Source organism: Podarcis filfolensis (genome assembly GCF_964270895.1).
Source record: "Podarcis filfolensis genome assembly, chromosome: 4".
Lineage (NCBI taxonomy): Eukaryota > Metazoa > Chordata > Lepidosauria > Squamata > Lacertidae > Podarcis > Podarcis filfolensis.
In genome coordinates this window covers 85,442,858-85,465,925 of record NC_139607.1, presented here as the reverse complement: position 1 = coordinate 85,465,925, position 23,068 = coordinate 85,442,858, and the positions used below count along the sequence as shown (strand labels likewise).

The 23,068-nt window shown below is 46.8% G+C and overlaps 1 protein-coding gene across 1 annotated transcript in view; it reads right to left on the bottom strand.

Moving 5' to 3' along the window:
• Nucleotides 1–23,068, bottom strand: part of PGR (progesterone receptor) — a 57,143-nt gene that overhangs the window by 26,135 nt on the left and 7,940 nt on the right. The window contains exons 2-3 of the mRNA XM_083609668.1: nt 21,733–21,884; nt 7,250–7,366 (exon numbers count right to left, since the gene is read on the bottom strand). Of these exons, the coding sequence (XP_083465794.1) occupies nt 7,250–7,366; nt 21,733–21,884 (269 nt within the window). The remainder of the gene's footprint in view (nt 1–7,249; nt 7,367–21,732; nt 21,885–23,068) is intronic.

The window sequence follows — 23,068 nt, the reverse complement described above, 5'->3', positions numbered from 1 at the left end:
CTTTTTAAGAGGGAACAAAGGGCATTTAACAAGAACACACATGAAAGCTCATACCTGTAACAAACTTAGTTGGTCTCTAAGGTGCTACTGGAAGGATTTTTATTTTATTTTATTAGAGCCCTTGTAAGTCTTTATAGGTTAAAGCCAGCACTTTGAATTGGGCCCCAAAATATATAGTCAACCAGAATGGGTGCTATATGGTCCGACCATCTGGTCCCTATTATCAGCCTGGCTGCTGCGTTCTGCACTATCTTCCATCAAAGGTAGTCTCAAGCCAAGCTCATTTCAGAAATCTAATCGTAATTACTGAAACTAGGTCATCCCCTTAGTTATACAAGGTGTTGCGCAAACCTGACCAAGCACTTTTCACGCCTTCACCAGTTGGAAAGTAGACAAGACAGTCCTCAGAAAACCTTGCCTGATTCACCTGCTATAACAACATAGTCAATGTCTAATGGAGGCAAGTAATTTTATCCTAAGGATACCTCACAAACATGTTGCAGGAGGCAGCAGCAGTGTTTGGCTGCATTTCTTGGGAGTTTTTCTCTTCCAGCCTGCATCATTGCTCTTAGCGCCAAACCAAGGAACATTCTAGGCTCTGATAAGCGTGATGGGAGCCCCACGAGAAATTGCGTCAACCACCCAGGCCCCTGCTGCATTACACAGGTCGACCAGGGCTTTGACAAGAAAGCCAACCAGGTCAGCTGTTGGAGGGGGGCAGACAAACCCAACTGGAAACATTCTGGTTCTCCTTTGAAGATGGACGACTGGATGGTTGCAATCCTACACATGCTTCCTTGAAAGTAAGTCTAATTGAACTCAGTGGGTGAGTGAAGGGGGGGGTGGATATTTTTTCCTAAGTCTTTCTTATGTTTTCTTTTACCAGAAAATAAGAAGAAGAATATCTGGATTGTGGAATATTTTCTTTGAGAATGAAGAACAAAATGTTGAAGGCTATGTGTTTCTATATTTAGTCTCCAGAAACGATTTCTGAAACTTCCCACCAGGAAGACTTTTATGTAAGTCTATGAACAGTACAATCATACCTCATGTTACGTCCGCTTCATGTTACGTTCTTTCAGGTTACATCCCGTGGCGACCCGTAAGTACCAGAAAGGGTTACTTCCGGGTTTTGCCACTCGCGCATGCACAGACGCACAAAATGATGTCACGCGCATGCGCAGAAGCGGTGAATCACAACCTGTGCATGCGCAGACACGCCACTGCGGGTTGCGTTCCTTTCATGTTGCGAACGGGCCTCTGGAACGGATCCCGTTCACAACCAGAGGTACCACTGTACTGGATCATAGCAAGGTTACAGGGAACCAGGCAGAGGGCCTTCTCAGTACTGGTGCCCTCCCTTCTAGGAAAGACGCATATAAGATACCAAGGAGGATGACCGAAAAAAGGACCAGATTTCCTCCAAAATGATTCCTACACAGGAATATAACTTAGCAGATTGTCGTCCACATAACCTCCAGGTAAAGGCAGAGATAAACCCGTCTTTAATTATGAAAGCACAACACATAAGGGAGGGCAGTATATCGCCTCCCTGTGGAACGCCCTCCCAATGTCAAGTAGATAAAGAATTACACAACTTTTAGAAGACATCTGAAGGCAGGCCTGTATTGGGAGGTTTTTAATGCTTGATGTTATTATGTTTTTAGATATGCTTTAAGCTGCCCAGAGTGCCTGGGGAAACCCAGCCAGATGGGTGGGGTATAAATAATAAAATGATGATGATGATTCCTACTACTACTGCTTCTATGCCTGTACTCTGAGGGCAAGCAAGTCTTGCATGAGAATACAACTCTCAAATGCAGGAGCAAGATGCATTTTTGTTTCTTGGAGGGTGCTGTCATTATCACATGAGAATGAAGAATTCAACACCACACACACACACACACACATATAGTATGTATGTGTATGTATGTGTGAAGTTAAATCTGTAATGACATTAATGAATTTCAATAAAGTAACGAAGCAAATTTCGACATGTAAAAAGCACATTTAAAAAAGTATTGCATCCACCCAACCCAATTTTTCCTAAAAGGTCTATTCTTTTCGGGGGAGGGGAGATCATCCCCAATAGTTTCAAAATTTCTGGAAATTATTCACCTCTACTCTTGAGTAGATATGCTAAATTAGGGCTGAACTGCAGCTTACCCAGCTCCTCTGTTTTAGGGGATTCTCTTACTCCCTGTTCTTCCATAAACCTCATTTTACACAGCATTTCCCAGTACAGTGGTACCTCGGGTTCCAAACTTAATTCGTTCCGGAGCTCCGTTCTTAACCCGAAACCGTTCTTAACCTGAGGCGCGCTTTCACTAATGGGGCCTCCCGCTACCGCTGCACTGCCGGCGTGCGATTTCCGTTCTCATCCTGGGGCAAAGTTCTCAACCCGAGGTACTACTTCTGGGTTAGCGGAGTTTGTAACCCGAAGTGTTTGTAACCCAAAGCGTTTGTAACCCGAGGTACCACTGTACTGCTTTCTCATCTATGGAATGCACAAAAGTGACAATTTATGCCCAAATACCACCTGCTGACAAACTTATTAAGACGCCTTATTTGAAAGATTTATGCTTTGAAAATATAAACTGTTCCTTTCTCGTTTTGTTCGAAATTGCTGTTAACTTCCTATAATAACAATACAGCATGACATAGTCGTCGAGGCTGTTGCTTGCATTATTAACCCATATTTTAAACTTACTGAATGGAGGCCCTTAGAAATGTTGTGATTGAACTTCAGTTTTAAATACATGTAACGTATGAAAATATGTTAATCGCCGAGGTGTCTAGCAAAATTGCTTTTATTCTTGCATTGTACATCACACGGCTCAGTAATTACATTTGCCCTCAAACACACTTCCCAAATCATATATTAATTTCATGTGCCAGCTGAAAAAAAATGTCTTTATTAATCCCATCCAGAGGCTACATTTCCCTTGAAAACATATCTCCAAGCCAATGTGCAGAATTAAGAAGGAAAGCTGAAAAAAGAAAACAACTCTTCAGTGGAAAAGTACCTTCCTTGCATGCAGAAGGTCCTTGGTTCAATACCCAGCATCTCCAAGCAGGACTGGGAGAAAACCCATCTAAAATCCTGAAGATACAGACTGCCAGACAGTGTAATACTGAGCTAGTTCGACCAATGATCCGACTTAGCATAAGGCAGTTACTTCTAAGTAGTACCATAAAGTAGCTATACAAATTATTGGAGTATCCTGGAGAATCACAGCACCTGCTGTGGCTGCAGAGACCAGTAACTTGTAACTGCTGCCTCCGAGTTTGATTTTGCTGCATTAGCAAGCACCCAAGTGACCTCTCTGGGGTGCAAGCTGGGCTTTCTGTATGGAGCTCCTAGGCTGCCCAAAGAAACAAGACCCCATTCTTGGCCTCACTGGTGTGGTCTCAAGCAGGGGCAGAGCTACCTGCCCTGGCACCCAGAGTGGTGCAGGGGCAGGGCTAGCTGGCCCACGGGCAGGGCTAGCCGCCCGTACGGCGAGCATCCTTAGCTGATGCCCGCCCGCGTGGGGGCAGCTGTGAGCTGCCCGTGCGGAGAGTGTCCCTAGCTGCCTGCCACCCGCGTGACGAACGTGGGGGGCACCACTTGCTGCCCATGTGGCAAGCTTCCCTAGCTGCCTGCTGCCCATATAGCGAGCTTCGGGAGGGGCACCACTAGTCGCCCGCAACATCATCCCTAGCAGCCCGCCCCCCATGCAGCGAGCAGGGTGGGTGGTGCAGCGATGTCACCCGCCATCACGGCTGACACCCGATGTGCGCCACACACCCGCCTTCCTCCGCCAGTGGTCTCAAGGAAACATTTGGCAGCAGCTTGGCTGCAGGAGATGCCAGAAGGAGGCATTCAAGACTCCACCCCAGTTTTGCGTAGGGCTTACTCCTTAGCCTTCTCTTGAAGATATCCCGCAAGGCAGTGGAGGTTTAGGATCAGACTTTTTCTTCTCCTAAATGGGCTAATTCCCCAGGCTGATGTGTTCCGTCTGCCCCTCACTTCCTTCTACAGCATGGGCAGAAAACACCTTCTTGACTGTTGGGCCTACTATTGGTCTCACCCACTCCACGCACTGGTGGCTGTCTTCGCATACAGGGGAAGTCCCTAATGCGCCGTATGTTTGAGATGCATTGGCTTCCTTCACCTGGTCTAGCCAATTGACTGCAGTCATTCCAGGGGTGCGGCAGCTGTCTCATGCTGACAGCTTCTAGGAGACACAGGTGAAAGCTAAGATGGGGACCAAAGGTGGGCAAACCACACAGAAGGACAACCCCTTCTGTGCTTTTCCAAGGAGAATTGGTGTTTGCCTGATCCAGAGGGATTGCCCGTCCCCTAACACCCCATACAGCTCTGAGATGAGAGCTGTAGCCCAGGAAAATCTGGGGTAGGGAGTTAGAACCTTGCTAGATTTAGAGTCACCTTTCTTAGGCAGATACTAGGTAGGGATGCGGGTGGCGCTGTGGGTTAAACCACAGAGCCTAGGACTTGCCGATCAGAAGCTTGGCAGTTCGAATCCCCGCAACGGGGTGAGCTCCCGTTGCTCAGTCCCTGCTCCTGCCAACCTAGCAGTTTGAAAGCACGTCAAAGTGCAAGTAGATAAATAGGTACCGCTCTGGTGGGAAGGTAAACAGCGTTTCTGTGTGCTGCTCTGGTTCGGATTAGAGGGCCCTTGGGGAAAGGAATTCCAGCTCTCCAAATCTTTGACTGTATCTACAGAAGGACCTTTAGATCCAGCCCAGTTTCCTTACATTTGATGCATTCCTTACAACTCTGGCTGTTTCCTGCGCAGCGACAGTATGCCAAGATATCCCTGTACCAGCCCTGCCACATCTGCGCTACCCCACAGGTCATGAACTCGCACAGTCGACGTGCTCCAGTCAAATCACATTTTGCCCAGTGTCCTGTTTGCAGCCTTGGGCAGCTAATGTTTATAAACCTTGAACTACAGTTAACAAATGCTAAACAGCAAATAATGACACAACCGACAAGCCCTTCTGTGCTTTTCCAAGGAGAATGAAAAGTGGCCTGCTATTAGTTTTCAATCAGCTGCTTGGTTTGTTTTCCTTGAATAAGTGGAAGCACTATAGCAATCCAGTGATTCACCAATACTGGCTTAAAACCTTGTCCTTATAAGTGGAACTGAATAATGAAGACGTTGAGGCCCAGTTTGAATACAACACCAATCCATCTCTCCCCCCTGTTTAAGCTCCAGTCTCTTGGTACATCCAGCTCCAACCTGGCTGCTTACCCATGGTCTGTTCGAGGCTAGCAAATCAGGGGTGTAAACCACAGTGGAGAGTTGGCTTCTGAAACTCCGCTTGCTTTAACTATGGCTTGTAATTACATTCCAACCCAGCACCCTAGTTTAACCCTTGTTTGTTGTGTCATTCCCGCCTAGTGCCCGGCAGAGATGTGAGGGATGGGCGGTTTGAAGATCATCCACAAGCACTGAGGCCCTCACTAGGAGTTTCTCCATCTCCTCTCCTCACACTCTGACTGGCAATGGGCTCCTTTTCCTGCCCACCTCCTTACAGACAAGCTCTGTAAGGAGCCTTTATTTTCTTAAAGCATTTATTTGCACTCTGCACTTAGGCTCCCCAAGCAACTTGCAGAAAGAAAAACCCAACAGCAAAGCAATCCCTTCTCCCAAATTAGCCTTCCTGATAATATACCTAATAATAATAAGGCTGTACACCCTCTTGAATTCCTCTCTGGACATGCACACATCCAACTAACATTGCAAAGTGCAGCCGTGCAACTGAATAGCCATAACAACTGCACCCTCCTGTTTGGTAGTTGTGATGCAGGAAAAGGGTGGTTTGCACCCCTCGCCACGACAGGATTCCAATCATCGCCTGTGTTGCCTGTCGCCTCTCCTGCCCACCCACAATTTTTTCTGCACATCTGACAATACAGCTGCTGCTGCTATAGCCCCAAAATGCAGTTCACTTTCACTGCCTTTAGCTGTTCTCCGGAAAGTGCTTATTACACTACTCATCGGCAGAAGCAGCTGCAGAGACCTCAGGAGAAAGAATTGCAATATCTTACTATCCATGTTTCCTGGGAAAGAGTAAATGACATGCTTCAATATCTACTTGAAATCTCCTCCTGCACTATGGGTAAGCAAAGTCCATTATCAAGAGAGAAATGTCACACAGCCAGCCACTGTAATGAGAAGTTCTCTGTAATCATCAAGCGACTTTGCCGAAACTCAGCTTGGTTCCAAAAAGAAAGATGTTGTTGTTGTTGTTGTTGTTAATTTCTACCCTGTCCATCTGGCTGGGTTTCCCCAGCCACTCTGGGCGGTTTTCAACAGAACATTAAAAACAGAATAAAACTTCAAACATTAAAAACTTCCCTAAACAGGGCTGCCTTCAGATGTCTTGTCGGATAGTTGTTTATTTCCTTGACATCTGATGGGAGGGCGTTCCACAGGGCGGGCGCCACTACCGAGAAGGCCCTCTGCCTGGTTCCCCGTAACCTCGCTTCTCACAGTGAGGGAACTGCCAGAAGGCCCTCAGCGCTGGACCTCAGTGTCCGGGCCAAACGATGGGGGTGGAGACGCTCCTTCAGATATACTGAGCCGAGGCCGCTTAGGGCTTTAAAGGTCAGCACCATGAGTTTGAATTGTGCTTGAATCATTTTCTGGCAGATGGCATGGTGGGGCACTGCCATTCAAATGGTGTCTGTGCACTGTGTCATGTGATTGATTATGCAGGGTGGGGCTTACTTGCCTCCCCCCCTTCAAGTTGGCACCCCTGCCAAGGCAGCAAGGCAGCAGTTATGAGTTACCAGTCTCTGCGGCCACAGCAGGCGCTGTGATTCTCCAGTGGTTTGACTTCACCCCCAGAGGCACACTCCATTGTCTCTCAAGACAGATGGATGCCAAAAACAGCAGCCATTAACAGTGTTCCTCCGCGATAGCTTAACCAATCAGTGTGCCCTCTCTCATTTATATGCCACACTTTCTCCTTTAAACCCCACCCAAAGTTTGAATGGCATGATGAGGTCATAGCATGGTAAGGGTGGGAGCCTTTGTACCGTGCGACTGGCACTCTGGCAGACATCAGTTGTGAAAATGAGAACCCGAGGCCGCCTCCATCCAAGCAGAGGTCTGTCATGGAGCCTTTAGCTGAGATTCCTGCATTGCAAGGGGGTTGGACTAGATGACCCTCAGGGTCCCTTCCAACTCTACAATTCTATGACTCTATGATTTTGTGAATCAAAACTCCCTACCTCCAAGCACCATGCCAGCTTGGCAGCATTTCCTCAAGCGGCACGCAGGGCAGTTCTTCCGGCGGATCTTGTCCACTATGCAGTCGTTCCGCCCGGCACATAAATAGTTATGCTGCCCTGTAAGAAAAAAAAAGGAAGAAGATGGGGGAAATGAACACTAGATTACTGAGAAGTAAAAGAAAGGGCAGGGCAGGGCAGTTCAGAAAGCTAGGGTGAATAAAGCGCAAAGCATCCAAACAAATCACTAAACTATAGCCTGGAAACAACGTTAGTCAGCTTCAATGTCAGCCTCCCTGATCTGTTTTGGAGGTGTAAACAAAATGTATAAACCGTCCTTCAGGCTAAATGCTCAACAACAACTGCTTCCAAAGTAAAAGGGATTATTATTATTATTATTATTATTATTATTATTATTATTATTATTATTATTCTAGCAACTAACTGGATGCTACCATCCATTCATCCGTCACTTAATCTCTCATTAATTATTGTTTCTATCTTCTTGGTTGGGTAATTAAATGCCCATCGGAGGTGCTTTTATTAGCTACAGGGGAGGAGGGGGCAAGGAGGTTCAGAAGGGAACAGCCTTGTTACTGAGAGGCTGAACAGCCACGTTTCACTTGGTGTGTCCCCCTCCCCCCTGCATTGGGTCATATTAAAAAGGAACGAACCAATCTGTTCCTGCTTAACGTGACTCAACAGATGAAAAACTAGCATCTTATGGACTTTAACAATGTAAGGGTCACCATGACATTAGCACAGCGATATTATGATCAGTCAGTTGTTATTGGTGAACAGCTTCTATTACGGACATGGAGCTCGAGTGTATTTTTAAACATAGCCCTTGCTATCTAAGCTTGCACAAACTGAAAGGCAGTGAGAGAGAGAAGAAACAGGCTTCCTTTCCCCCCTCCCCCCATTCTTTTTTAGTTACTAACTTATTAAAGCCTGCTGGGAACCAGTGTAATAATAATAATTTATTTCTTATACTTTTAATATGTAATGTTTTATTGTGTTTATATATGTTGGAAGCCACGCAGAGTGGCTGAAGCAACCAGTCAGATGGGTGGGGTATAAATAATCAAATGATGATGATGAAGAAGAAGAAGAAGAAGAAGAATCCCGGCCCATCTGACTGGGTTGCCCCAGCTACTTTGGGTGGCTTCCAACAAAATATAGCATCAAACATTAAAAACCTCACGATACAGGGCTGCCTTCAGATGCTTTCTAAAAGTCAGGTGGTTGTTTATTTCCTTGACGTCTGATGGGAGGACATTCCACAAGGCGGGTGCCACTACCGAGAAGGCCCTCTTCCTGGTTCCCTGTAACCTCACTTCTCACAGGGAGGGAACCACCAGAAGGCCTTCGGAGCTGGACCTCAGTATCAGGGCTGAACGATGGCGGTGGAGACTCTCCTTCAGGTATACAGGGCCCAGGCCATTTAGGACTTTAAAGGTCAGCACTAGCACTTTGAACTGTGCTCGGAAATGTACTGGGAGCCAGCGAAGAACCTTTAGGACCAGTGTTATATGGTCCTGGTGGCTGCTCCCACTCACCAGTCTAGCTGCCACATTCTGGATTAATTGCAGTTTCTGAATCACCTTCAAAAAAGTAGCCCCACGAAGAGTACATTGCAGTAGTCCAAGCAGGAGATAACCAGCGCTTGTACCACTCTGGCAAGACAGTGTGCGGGCAAGTAAGGGTCTCATACTAGCCTACCCCGCAAGGGTGTTGTGGGGATTAAAGCAGGGGAAGGAATGAACCAAGCGTGCCACACAGAGCTCCCTAAATGAGGTCAGTATATAAAAGTAATAAACATTGACTTAGTCAGAGTAGAACCACTTAAACCAACTTGATTTTAAGTAGATCCAGACGTTGCCAAATCAATGAGAGTTAGTATTAGTTAATAATGACTTAAGTCCCACTGAACATCAACAATGCTCACCTGAACAGCAGGCCAATCAGGCACACAGGCTACTTGGTCACAGTCTTGCTCCCCACAGTATTTCTGATTAAACTATGGCAGGCTTCCTCAACCTCAACCCTCCAGATGTTTTTGGCCTACAACTCCCATGATCCCTAGCTAGCAGGACCAGTGGTCAGGGATGATGGGGATTGTAGTCTCAAAACATCTGGAGGGCTGAGGTTGAGGAAGCCTGAACTATAGTAAATATTACTAAATTTCCAACCAGGTTCTCTCCCAGATCTACCTGGAGATGGCAGGGATTGAACCCGGGAAATTCTGCATGCCAAGCAGATGTACTGCCACTGAACCACGGCCCTTCATTACAGATGCCATTTGAGAAGGCCCAAGTTGGCACCGGAAACATCAGGGGCACGGACTGCCCTGAAGAGGGTCAGCCACAGACTCCAAACAAATGGACTGCTCTGGGGTTTTTTATATCGCACATTAGACTTTGACCACAGATGTCCAATCCATCTGAAGCTGTGGAACCTGGCTTTAGGAGGTTCAAAGAGCAGCAGGGGACTGAAATATACTCAGAGTCGCAAAGTGATTTCATGCTCTTTATTCAGCTCATAGTGGTGAGGAGGAATGAATGAAAGTCCCCTCAAGGTATCTGCTTTATATACATTATTTACACAATGGGCTGCACATGATTGGCTAATTCCGGAATTCTACTGTAAGCCAATCAGGTTGTGGATTCACTTCTATCTGGAGCATGATTGGGTGGTTCCTGCCAACCAATCATACTGCTGCATTGTTCTAGGACCAATCAGACTGCTGCATTCTGAATCCTATTGTTCTAGGACCAATCAGACTGCTGCCTTTTGGATCCTTTTGTTCTAGGACCGATCAGACTGCTGCAGTTTGGATCCTATTCAACTCAGTACATAACAGGACTGTTTGCAAAAGGGCTTTCAAAGAGCCCGGTTTTGGCCTCTGTAGTCCCAACAATTGAGGGTTCAAAGTGCAGCAGCACCATCACCTGATATCATACTGGTGTCAGATGATTTGGCCTATCAGGGTCAGGGAAATAAGGATCTATTCCACTTGCCAGAAAACATTCCCCATCCCTGCTGTAGGCACTTATCCTTGGCAGCTTTGTAGCGCTTGGCCATTGTGGTCTCTTTGTAAACAGGGTAAGAGCTTCCTTACACTAATTTAGGCTGCAATCCTATACACACTGTTCCTTTGAATTCAGCAGGACTTACTTCTGGGTAAACATGTATAGGCTTGAGCTGACAGTTATCTGCACAAGGCGGAGGAAAGAGAATCAAATCACACCTGAAATCATTAGGAAACAATTTGCTGATTTTCCTAATGCAGGTAATTTGGGCTCTCATTTGTTTCCCTAACGTATTAGTTCTAAACATGTGAATATCTGTATCCAGTTGAACAAGTTGAATAGATTTTGGGGGGGAAAATAATAAAAAGTATATTTTAAACACATACGCAGACACACAAATCATCTCAGGTTAATATCTGTGCTTTTAGAATGCAGAAACCAGTCCTTTGACCTTTGCATTCAAATTCCATCATCTCCCTGAAGGGTAGAATGTGTGACTAAGAGGGGGAAAATATGCAAGGCATTTGCTTAATTTCAAAATTACAGTATGATATTGAACTGCCCCAATATGCTGCAATACTTGAGATTCTTCTGGCCATATTTTAATCGGAATACCATTTTCCTGCTATGCTATCTCTCTGCCCAGCCTACCTCACAGAGCTGTTGTGAGGATGAAATGGAGAGGAGGTGAACAAGCATGAATGTCACATTGAACTCCTTAGAGGGAAGGCAGGGAATATAAGTGTAATCATAATAAAATTAAAACAAACCTTGGTTTACTGTGATGTGTGACTGGAGACAAGGGTCTGCTGGAATAGCATAGCTCCTGTCAGCAGCTGGAGTGGGTGGGACTTGGACCACTCTAACATCTGGAGGGCCAAAGCTTCCTCATCCCTGGTGCAAAATTACTTCTCCACAAACCCAAAGTGGGCGGAGAAATATTGGAAATGACGAGAAGCTCAAAAGAGCCTGCCTGGTTCTGCTGGTGACTGCAGCAGACAGAGCGTGGTCCAAGCTCCACTGACCGCCTCATCAGTCCTGGCACACCTGTCTGCCCACCCATGTGAAAAGGAAGCAGCCTAGTTTTGTTTATTTAAGGTATATCCCACCTTTGAAATGGGACGCGGGTGGCGCTGTGGGTTAAACCACAGAGCCTAGGACTTGCCAGTCAGAAGGTCGGCGGTTCGAATCCCTGCGACGGGGTGAGCTCCCGTTGCTCGGTCCCTGCTCCTGCCAACCTAGCAGTTCGAAAGCACGACAAAGTGCAAGTAGATAAATAGGTACCACTCTGGTGGAAAGGTAAACAGCATTTCCGTGCACTGCTCTGGTTCGCCAGAAGTGGCTTAGTCATGCTGGCCACATGACCCGGAAGCTGTACACCGGCTCCCTTGGCCAATAAAGCAAGATGAGCGCCGCAACCCCAGAGTCGGTCACGACTGGACCTAATGGTCAGGGGTCCCTTTACCTTTACCACTTTTGAAACAGGTAAAACAGGTGGTCTCCCATCCAGGTACCAACCAACAGCAAGCAACCCAACTGAGCCAGTGTCCTGGCAGCAACATCGCTGCCGCTTACCGAGACTGGGCAGAGATGGGGCAGAGCAGTGAGTTTGGGGCAGCCCCTATCTATTATACCCAGCAGAAATCCCCTTTGCATAATGAAGGAATAACTATGACCCTTCCCTACAACCACAAGATGGAGGGAGAAGAATTGCACCCACCAGGCCCAAGGATAGTTCTTTTGCATCTGTTCCAGGCCCTTCCCCGACTGATGCCCTAGACGCAGGCCCTTCTTGACCTCCTTTCCCTAACTTACAAAGATCGGAAAAGAATTCCCATGGGTGCCACAGCAGTTCCAGAGTTGCTGGGAGCCATGGGAATTACAAATTACCATGCTTCCTACAAGTTTCCAGCACATAAGGGAGGTGATGCTGTAGTACTCAGTTGGAATCCTCCACCTTAGCGATTGAGGCAAAGGAGGCATGGGAGAGGTTTAGGCTGGCTGGTGCAGTGGGGTTAAGATGGGTGGGAGTCATCTGCTGTATAAAGAGACAAGGTCCACCTCACAAGCTCACTATCTCAAGGAGGAAAGCATCAGACACCAACCAGAAATTATTAAGCTCCCTAAATACAGAATGGTGCTGAGGATTGGTTCCTTTCCCCCTCTTCAGTCCCACAATACATACTAAATTGGGAAACTTCCAAGTCAAGAGCCCTGTGCTTTGCTTGCTTCCAACAGCAGCCATGTGCAAAGCTCCCAAATAATGATTATATTGTTCTACTACTGCAAGAAATATATTAGCACAATACATAAAGCACGCATCTGTCAAAAGTGAACCACGGAGCCTATTGTGCGGATGCAAAGGTGAGAGAAGGCAAGCAAAATGAAATAGCACCCAATACAACGTTGGCAGATAATTGGATTAACTATGGAAACAAAACTGATTAAGGGGCCGTTAATCATGGTGCACAGGGCAGAGCTGCTTCAGAAGCAGATAAATGGGGGAGCCAGAAATCGATTTCCAAAAGGAGAGTTGCCAGGGATGCAGACTGCCACCTAATCCCAAAAGATATTCTCATAACATGCAAGTGGTCTGGTCAATACTGGACAGCATTGCAACCTCCCTTCAGCTGTGTCGCTGCTGCTTAACAAAGGGAGGGGGACAAGGAAGTGGCAAGGTGGCTGCGGTGAAAACATACCAGCAGGAGGGCAGCACTGATTCCACCAGCGTGCCAGCACTGCACCAACCTCACTGCCCCCTATCTCAGTATGCAGAAATGTCTCAGCTGGAGGTAGGCCAGGTGAGAGGTACAGCACCACCTGTCTGCTACTGGGTCTGCTTGTTATCCCACTCATACCACCCTTCACAGGATCAAAGCCTATCCTGGAAGACAGTCCAGAAGCTATGGAACCATAAACAGCTCGTGACACAAGTACCTGAGGAAGCATCTTCCCCAGCACCAACAAACTCAAGACGTTTTGATCAGGAGGAGATGCTCTGCTGTCCATAGCAGAAGCTAGAAGGTTTGTGACAGGGCATTATTGGTGGTAGCACCCTGTCTACAGAACTCCCTCCCAGGTGACATTTTGTTTCCCCCAGCCACTGACATCTTTAAACAAAGGCTCAGCTCAAGTTAACCCAAGCATCTGTCACATGAACTGTAGTGTTTGGGGCTCGTGGTTTTATAGTTATCTGTTGCTGCTCTTTATTTGTCTTGTTATTTTATTTGTATGGTATGGCCGGTCTAGTTTTCCACGTATGCTAACCCATTCTTAGCTCCTATATGCAGGAAGTGGAAGTATAAAAGTATCAAATAAAGTCATAAACGTAAAGGGTAAAGGGACCCCTGACCATTAGGTCCAGTTGTGACTGACTCTGGGGTTGCGGCGCTCATCTCGCTTTACTGGCCAAGGGAGTCGGCGTACAGCTTCCTGGTCATGTGGCCAGCATGACTAAGCCGCTTCTGGCGAACCAGAGCAGCGCATGGAAACGGCGTTTACCTTCCCGCTGGAGCGGTACCTATTTATCTACTTGCACTTTGGCGTGCTTTCAAACTGCTAGGTTGGCAGGAGCAGGGACCGAGCAACAGGAACTCACCCCGTCGCGGGGATTCGAACCGCCGACCTTCTGATCAGCAAGTCCTAGGCTCTGTGGTTTAACCCACAGCACCACCCGCATCCCTATAAATAAAGTCATAGAAGCCTTTATTTTAATTCACCCATCCGCATATTCTGCTAAGCCACCTGGCCAGGAGATTCCAGAGTGTAGCCCAGTTCAGATTTCTCATTTCCAGAAGAAGAACCAAACAGTGATCTAAGGATGGAATCCTACTGTCTCTGGAAGGTCATTGGGAAGAATGACAGGATATAATTAGAAATGACAATGATAATGATATACTGTTTAGCTGATCCCCTCCAGTCATCCTTGGGTGCCCCCTTCCAGTCATTACTCATCTGGAGGGGGCTATTCCAGTGAGGCTTTGAATCTAGTGGATCCCAAGCTCTCATCTTTAAGCATAGACCCTGGAATGGGTGTGGGGAGGGGAGAAGTATTTCAGCCTTTGCATAATAGGAAGTAAAAATGTTTTCTTTCCAAAATAATAATAATTACGAACTGACGGGAAGGAGGAAGAGGGTCTATTCCTACCTTTCAACCCTAATGGTGCAAGTCTCGCATGGCTTCAGATCTGCCTATCTGCCTGTCAGGGCAACTTTCTCCTCCCACTGAGCCTATAGGACTGCTCTGTAACAAAGAGTCTTGCTGGCACCTAAAAGGCGAATAGATTTATTGCAGCACAACTATCGTCCCGCTTCACCAGATCCCAGATTATGAATGTTTATGCCGCCATAAATCATTTAATCTTAAAAGTGCCAAAAGGCTCTGTGTTGTTTTTGCTGCAAACACTGCTTTGTTTCTGCTGCAAAAAAAGTTGCTGCTTCTCTGGTAACGGGGATCCAGAACATCTTTTCACGGGGAATGCCGGCGGTGTGGGTGGATGGGGGAAGTTACATGGTAACAAACTCTGACACAGCCAAAGGATCACAGGTTCACTTGGGGAAAATGAGCTCCAAGCCCAGACAGTGCCAACGTCAAAAAATGCTTCACACAGGGCAGGAGTAGTAATGCCTGCCAACTGTGTGGCCCAAGGATCCAGCTGATGATTCAGAGAGCCTCCTCCAAACTGAGACTGCCAAGTATGGAAACTGTGGTCACCTTAATCAATACGACAAACCAGGGTAGGGAACCTCAGGTCAAGGGGCTAAATATAGCCCTCTAGGCCATGGGTAGGCAAACTAAGGCCCGGGGACTGGATCCGGCCCAATCGCCTTCTCAATCTGGCCCGCGGACAGTCCAGGAATCAGTGTGTTTTACATGAGTAGAATGTGTCCTTTTATTTAAAATGCATCTCTGGGTTATTTGTGGGGCCTGCCTGGTGTTTTTAAATGACTAGAATGTGTGTTTTTATTTAAAATGCATCTCTGGGTTATTTGTGGGGCATAGGAATTCATTTTGTTTTTTTCCCTTTCAAAATATAATCCGGCCCCCCACAAGGTCTGAGGGACAGTAGACCGGCCCCCTGCTGAAAAAGGTTTGCTGACCCCTGCTCTAGGTCTCTCTATTTAGCCTTCAGAATTCTATGCAGGCCACACCCCTCCCTGGCCCTGCTTCACACCCCAAGTGTTTTTGCCTGGTCTGGGATGTAATTCCTCTTATTTGCCTTGTTGGAGGACAGTATGTGTGTAGAAACTAGCCTACTGTACAAAGGAGAAAATTGCATTGGTTGCTCTGTCCACTTCTGTCTTTGGCCCACCACTGCCATGTGCCCCTCAGAAGGAAATGTAACCCTTGGGATCCAAAAGGTTCCCCTTCCCTGTGTCAAACTGTTAATCCTGCATGGAACAACATTAATACAATAGCATCATTCAACATCCCGCACATAGAAGTTCTATTTCTTTGGCTCCTTGAAAATCAGCTGCCCATTCACAGAATCACAGAACCATAAAATCGCAGAGTTGGAAGGGACCCAAGGGTCATCTAGTCCAACCCCCTGAAATGCAGGAATGTCACCTAAAGCATCCATGGCAGACAGCCATCCAACCTCGGCTTTAAAACTTCCAAAGAAGGAAAGTCCACAACCTCCCAAGGGAGACTGTTCCTCCACTGTCAAACAGCTCTTACTGACAGAATGTTTTTCCTGATGTTCAGTCAGAATTTCCTTTATTGTAATTTGAAGCCATTGGTTCGAGTCCTACCCTCCAGAGCAGGAGAAAACAAGCTCACTCCATCTTCCATGTGACAGCCCTTGAGATATTTGAAGATGGCTATCATATCTCCTCTCAGTCTCTTCTTTTCCATGTTAAACATGCACAGCTCCTTCAACCTTTCCTCATAAGGCTTGACTTCCAGACCCTTGATGGCACAGCTGTCAACTTTTCCCTTTTCTTGTGAGGAATCCTATCCGGAATAAGGGAATTTCCCTTTAAAAAAGGGAAACGTTGACAGCTATGCGATGGTATTGTTCACCCTCCTCTGCTGTGTTCCAGCTTGTCAATATCCTTCTTAAATTGTGGTGCCCATAACTGAACACAGAATTCCAGATGTGGTGTCGCAGGTTTCCCACTAATGGTCTAGAGATTCTGGACCAGTCTTCCAGAAACTGTCAGCATGTGACAGCAGCCGCAACCTGGAAAATGGCTTTGACTGGCTGGCTAAACCAGGTGATGGTACCTGCTGGGTATCAAATCCTCAGTGAATTAGGAACTTCCCCTGTATGTGAAGACAGGCTCTGGCAGATTGACTGGATGAGACCAACAGTGGGTTCAATGGTCAAGGAGGTGGTTTCTGTGTGAGCTGTAGAGGGGCAGATGGGGCTCATCAACCTGGGAAGGTAGCTCATCTAGGAGAAGGTAAACTCTGACCCTAAACCTGTGCTGCCTTGCAGGATATCTTCGGAAGAAGAAAAGGCTCAGGAGTAAACCCTACACAAATCCAGAGTGGACTCCCTAAGAAGGTTGGATGGTATCTTTCACATCTCCTTCTGGCAACTCCTAGAGCAAAGCTGGTGCCAAAGATATGGCTCTGCTTTCCTTTGGACCACATCAGTGATGCCAGGTGGGGGTTCTTGTCATCTGAGCAGCCCAGGACCTTCATACGCACTGCCTAGGATTGCACCCTGAGGAGGTCACTTCGGTGCAGCTAATGCAGCAAAGACAACACGGGATGCAGTCATCACAAGTAACGGGTCTCTGCAGCCACAGCAGGCGCTGCGATTCTCCAATGGTTTGACTTCACCCCTGGAGGCACATTCCATTTTCTCTTGATGCAGACCAAAAATATTCTTCTAGACCAGGGTGAAGGGCCACCAAAGAGTTCAAAGAGGGAAAACAAATGTTACCAAGAGTGCAAACTCTTAGCAGATGGTTTCCTTTTGCTGCTCTAATTACTGGGTTGCTATGTACTGACATGGGTTGCTATCAGAGAACCTGTTTATTGTACATTCCTCTTGAGTGGTTTGCACAAAGTTTATGGGAAGGCTATACAAGACTGACAAACAGCCAAACATCCTTGCTGATTTATTTGCGGGGAGGCTCTTATTTGTTTCAGAAAATGGAGTTTGTTGCGCAAGAACCCCACAACCACAACACAATTTTTCCATCCACAAAATTGTGAGGGGCTGGAAGCAGCGACTCTGAAACAGTGATTGCCACCAGGATACTACAGCTCAATTGTATCAAAGAAGCGAAACAGAAGTAACTTGGAACTGTCTGCTGTTAGTCATGTCATGCTGTTAGAGATATCCTAGTCGTATTAAAACTGCTTAGAGATATGAGGGCATTCAGGGAGCACAGAAACTACCTGCAACAAGAGCTCTTACTGTCAGAAAGTTCCTGTGGCACCCCTCTAGTCACTGTTTTCCAGGATGACAAGGAACCATTAATGACTACTCTTTGGGTTTGGTCAGCCAACCAGCTACAAATCCACGTAACAGTTACCTCGATCAACCCACATTTTACCAGCTTCCTCGCAAGAATATCTTGGGAGACTTTGTCAAAAGCTTGACTGAAATCAAGATACACTATGTCCACAGCATCCCCTTAATCCACCAAGCTTGCAACTCTATCAAAAAGATGCATCTAGTTTTTAGAGGGGGGATGCAAGGGGGGGGGGGATTCTTTAAAGGGAGCGCTGAGCAGAGCCTGTATGCATCCCAGGCTCTGCTCAGCACTCCCTTTCACGAGCCGTGTGGAGCATGTGTGCAGCGCTTGCTGGTTTTTCCCTGAGGAGGGAAAAGGGCAGCCCATCACTGACGGGCTGTCATTCTCCCTCCTCAGGGAAAAGCCCCCAAGAGCCACACACATGCTCTCTGCGGCTCTTTAAAGGGAGTGCGGCTCTTGGGGGTGTTTGCGGGAGGTGGGAGAAGGGACAGAGCTGCGTGGCTCTGTCCCTTCCCCCACCTCCCGCAAGAGCCATGCGCTAAGCCAGAAGCCAGGACAGCAAGCGGGATCGCGGCGCAGTGATCCCTCTTGCTGTCCTGGCTTATGGGATAGCTGCGTGCAGCCTCTTCCGGGATGCGGGATGAAGGCTCCCCCAATTTTTCCCACTCCCTTTAAAGAGTGTGTGGAGCGTGTGTGCGGCTCTTGGGGGCTTTTCCCCAAGGTGGGAGAAGGGCAGCCCTTCTCCCTCCTCAGGGAAAAGCCCCCAAGAGCCGCACACACGCTCCACGCAGCTTTTTAAAGGGAGCGCTGAGCAGAGCCTCCTGCCTGCATTCGCTCCATAAGACGCACACACATATTTCCCCTTACTTTTTAGGAGGGGAGAAATGTGTCTTATAGAGCGAAAAATACGGTAAATTGCCTCGAAGTAACACAGGTAGAAAATGATTTGGGCTAATACGGTACGTGCAAACCATAGGATATGGTTTTGGGTTGGTTTTTTTGTGTGTGCGTTTTGTAAACACAGCCATGCTTTCACACTGAATTTGCACGAGGGCAAAACCCTGCATTTCTGAAGTGAACAGCCCAATTTCCAAATTTGCAGTTGACACGCACGCACATCTGAGCAGACACCACCTTGAAGAGGCATGTCGTGTGTGTGTGTGTGTGTGTGTGTGTGAAGGGAAGATGGGGAACACCACCTGCAGTTTTTATAGCAAACTGTACCTTTATAAAATGAAAAGCAGAGCAACCTATTGCCAGATTAATGGGGGCATCTTTTTCATCAGTCAAAAGGGGAAAGAATGCGGCTCAGTGGGCAGGGCTGCAGAGGATCTGTCAGGCATGCAGGAGGTCCCGGTTTCAACCCTTGCTTGGTGTCTCCAGAAAGGGCTGTGGAAATACCTTGACTGAAACCTGTTTATCTCCAATGCAATTTTAAAAATCTATTCGAAGTTGTTGAGAGTAGCCAAGAGGTGCATGGGGGCAAGGTGCCAGCTGTTTCTCATTAAGATCTGCATCAGGAGAGGCTGTGGAATTCCTGAGCTGGTGCCTAGATGAGATGGGAGGATAGATGAGGAAACACCAGCCAAGATTGAATCCTGGCAGGATGGTAGCACTGTGGGTGAGTTGCCATACTTGAGAAATTGGTCAGCTGCCAACCCTGGATGGGGTTGCTCTCCCAGGTTTGCAGTCTGAGGGAGCTTCTGGATCAAGACCAGAAAACCTCAGTGGCTAGGAGTACCTTTTACCAGCTGTGGCCGGTGCAGCAACTATGGCTGTTCCTGGACTGGGAAACCTTGGCCACAGTAGTTTGGTTACTTCAAGACTGGATTAATGCAATGTGCTCTATGTGGAGCTTCCCTTGCACTTGATTCAGAAGCTGCAGTTTTAAAAAGGCTGCGGCATGGTTGCTGGCGTGAGTCAGAACCTGTCAGCATGTAACAACTCTGCTCAGAGATGTTTCTGCACTTGTTTCTGATGATCAGCCAAGTCTAGGGTGTTACTTTTGGGACCAGTTTACCTGAAATACCGCCTCTGCCACTTCAAATGCAGAACTGCCGCTGTTACAGATACCTCATAATACTCATCTCTGCATTTGTAAGAAACTGGTCTTTTAGTGTAGAGCGTTCCACTTTGGAACTCCTTGCTGATTGACCCCAAGCAAGTGCCTTCACTGTATGCTCTCCAGTTCCTGCTTAAAACATTTTTGTTTAAGCAAGCCTATCCAGACTTGCAGAATGCTGGCATGCGTTTTAATCTGTTTTTAGCGTACTGTTCGTTTTCCTTAATTCCTGAATGTTTTTAATAATGCAGTTGTATTTAACCGTTTCTTACTGGCGATTTCACTCTTTCATTCTTTCTGTAAACTGTTTTGAAGTTTCGTTCCAATCAAGTGGTATATAAATCTTGTGGAAAATAAAGAAATATATAAAAAATAACTCTCCTGGAAAGCCACTGGCGGTCAGAGTAGTCTGACTTAGTAAAGGTCAGTTTCCAAACTAAGGATTTCTATTTGTGCAGCAGGACTTCTCTCCCTGCAAAACACATGTTGGGGGAGTTAGTGGGAGGAGAGCAATAAAAGTGCCATTATGCAAGTTGAAATCTTTGTCCTGGCAGGACCATGACTTGCTGTTTGGCAACCCTATGTTCCTAATTAATTTAGCCAATTACGTAAGCAAACATTGCAACCCCAATGCATGCAACTGAGATGCTTGCTCATTATCCCCTTCATCAATGCCCAGTTTCAGAATGAAAGCACTCAAGAAGACAAACGAACAAAATGCTCATGGACTAGCTAGATGCGGAGAAGTGGTAGGTGGCAACAGCTGGGGAACACACACACACCCCCCCCCGGGGAAGAAAACTCAGAGCCAGGGAATTGGAGGTGGGAAGATGATGAGTGGTCGGAGGGAGAAGAGTGGGAAGAAGATGGGAAAGGCGTTGAAGAGGTTAACAGGGTATAGTGAGCAGGAAGAGTCTGGGGCAGACAGCAGTCCAGAATCAGAGGCAGGAAAGGAGGGGGCCAGGAGAGAGAGAGAGGAGCAGGCTGGTGAGGAAGCCAGGGAGTCCTGCTGCAACCAGCTCCCCTCCTCCCTGGTGTCCCAGGACCAGTAGAGGTATGAAGACGAAGGAGCAAAGGCAGGCAAGACAACAGAGCCTCAGATTGTTTGGGAAGGAACTGGGGGAGGAGGAGACTTAGGGAGTTGTGGGAAGGCAAGGACCTTCGGTCCCCACAACTGCCTCATGGGGGGAAAGTTCTACCAGGAAGAGTTGCTGTGCTCTGTAGGCCTGGCCTTGTTTCTTCAAACTTCACTGAAGCTGTGTGAGCTGTTGTTGACCTGCTCCTGTTACCTTCTCCTAACACCTGACATTAGATCATTACCACAACACAAAAGCAATCCTACACTGCAAATAATCTCTGAAATCAACGTAGGGGACAGGTAGCCCCCCAGATGTTGTTGGACTGGAGCGCCCATCATCCCTGCCCACTAGCCACGTTGGCTGAGGGGAGTTGGCTGAGGGGAGCCCAACAATGTCTAGAAGGCTCATCCCTTCTTAAATGCAAGACACACCAACAACCATGCTAGAAAAGTATCCTTAAGTTAATCACATGACTTGCCATAATTGTGAAGTTTATGTTATTTTTTAGTTGCTGTTTCGTTAAGTTGTTTTTTTAGATTGCAACTGTTTTATTGATAATTTGTTAATTGTTTTATATGATGTATGCTGTATTCGCGATGTGCTGTTATGTTTTATTGTTTTGGTTAATTATTGGTTGTAAGCCACTTTGAGGTTTATTTGAATGAAAAGTGGCATAGAAATGCAATTAATCAATCAAATCCCTTAAAAGTTTTTTTAAGACTTCTGTTTCATATTAATAATTCCATAACAATTCCATATTAATTATTAGGCAACCATGATAATGATAAGGAATGTATAATTCTTATGACTCTTATATATAATAGTTATTACACATTCCATGAGGCAACCACAACAATGAATGACACTGCACAATACCTTCCATGGCTCTCTTGAAGAAGACTTTGCAACTTCCACAGGTAAGGACTCCATAATGGCAGCCCGAAGCTTCATCGCCGCAGATGAGGCAGATCTTCTGAGGCAACGATTCAAAAGCATACTGAGGACTCTGGCCAGCATCTGCATCTGACCTGGAGAAAGGAAACAAAAACGAGAAGCGTTAGAATAGAAATGTATCACGGATAAGGCAGGAGAAATGGCAAGTCTTACTTTGCAACGGACAGAAATGGCAGAAATTTGGACAGAAAAACATCCAAGTCCATAAACACCAAAACAGTGGTCCTTCAACAGTTGTGAGGTCACCCCTACGCCAAAACTGATGAGGCATCGGCAAGTGTGTTTCTCCCAGAAACTCCAACAAGTGCAGAATGCTGCAACGAGGCTCCTCACGGGGTATCTGCCATGGGAGCATATTCACCCAGTGCTTTTCCAGCTGCACTGGCTCCCGGTGGAGTACAGGGTCAGATTTAAGGTGCTGGTTTTGACCTTTAAAGCCCTTCACGGCCTAGGACCCTCGTACCTACAGGACCGCCTCTCCCGGTATGCCCCACGGAGAGCCTCAAGGTCCATAAATAGCAACACCCTAGTGGTCCCGGGCCCTAAGGAAGTTAGATTTGCTTCAACCAGAGCCAGGACCTTTTCAACACTGGCTCCAGCCTGGTGAAACGCTCTGCCTCATGAGACCAGGGCCTGATTTCTTTCCGCAGGGTCTGTAAGACAGAGTTGTTCCACCTGGCCTTTGGTTTGGAGCCAATTTGATTCCCTCCCCCTCTTTCTTTTTTCTTTTTCCTTTCTCCTCCTGTGATGAGGCTGCATTTTAATATTTTATTGTTTCAATATTTTATTGTTGTATTTTAATCTTGTTTTTAAGTTGTATTCATTCAACTTGTTTTTATTATTGCTTGTTAGCCACCCTGAGCCTGGCCTTGGCTGGGGAGGGCGGGATATAAATAAAAATTATTATTATTATTATTATTATTATTATTATTATTATTATTATTATTAAATGCAGGTCCGCCTCCATCAATTACATATAAGGTGCCGGAGGTCCGATTTTAAGAACAAAAACAAAGCCCTCAAACCACCTACAGACTGTCTCCCTCCAGCAGGTTGGGGAACATCCAGCACTCCAGATGTTGCTGAACAAGTGTGTCCAATGGCCAGGGATCTTGGGAGTTGTAGTTCGGCGACATCTGATGTGCCAAAAGGTCCCCCTTGCCTGCCCTCTGGTCTGTCACTCATGATGCTCATCTGGTACAGTACCTCCTACTAGATGTGAGCCAAGTGGAGGGAAAGCACCAGGGGAGGAGAGATT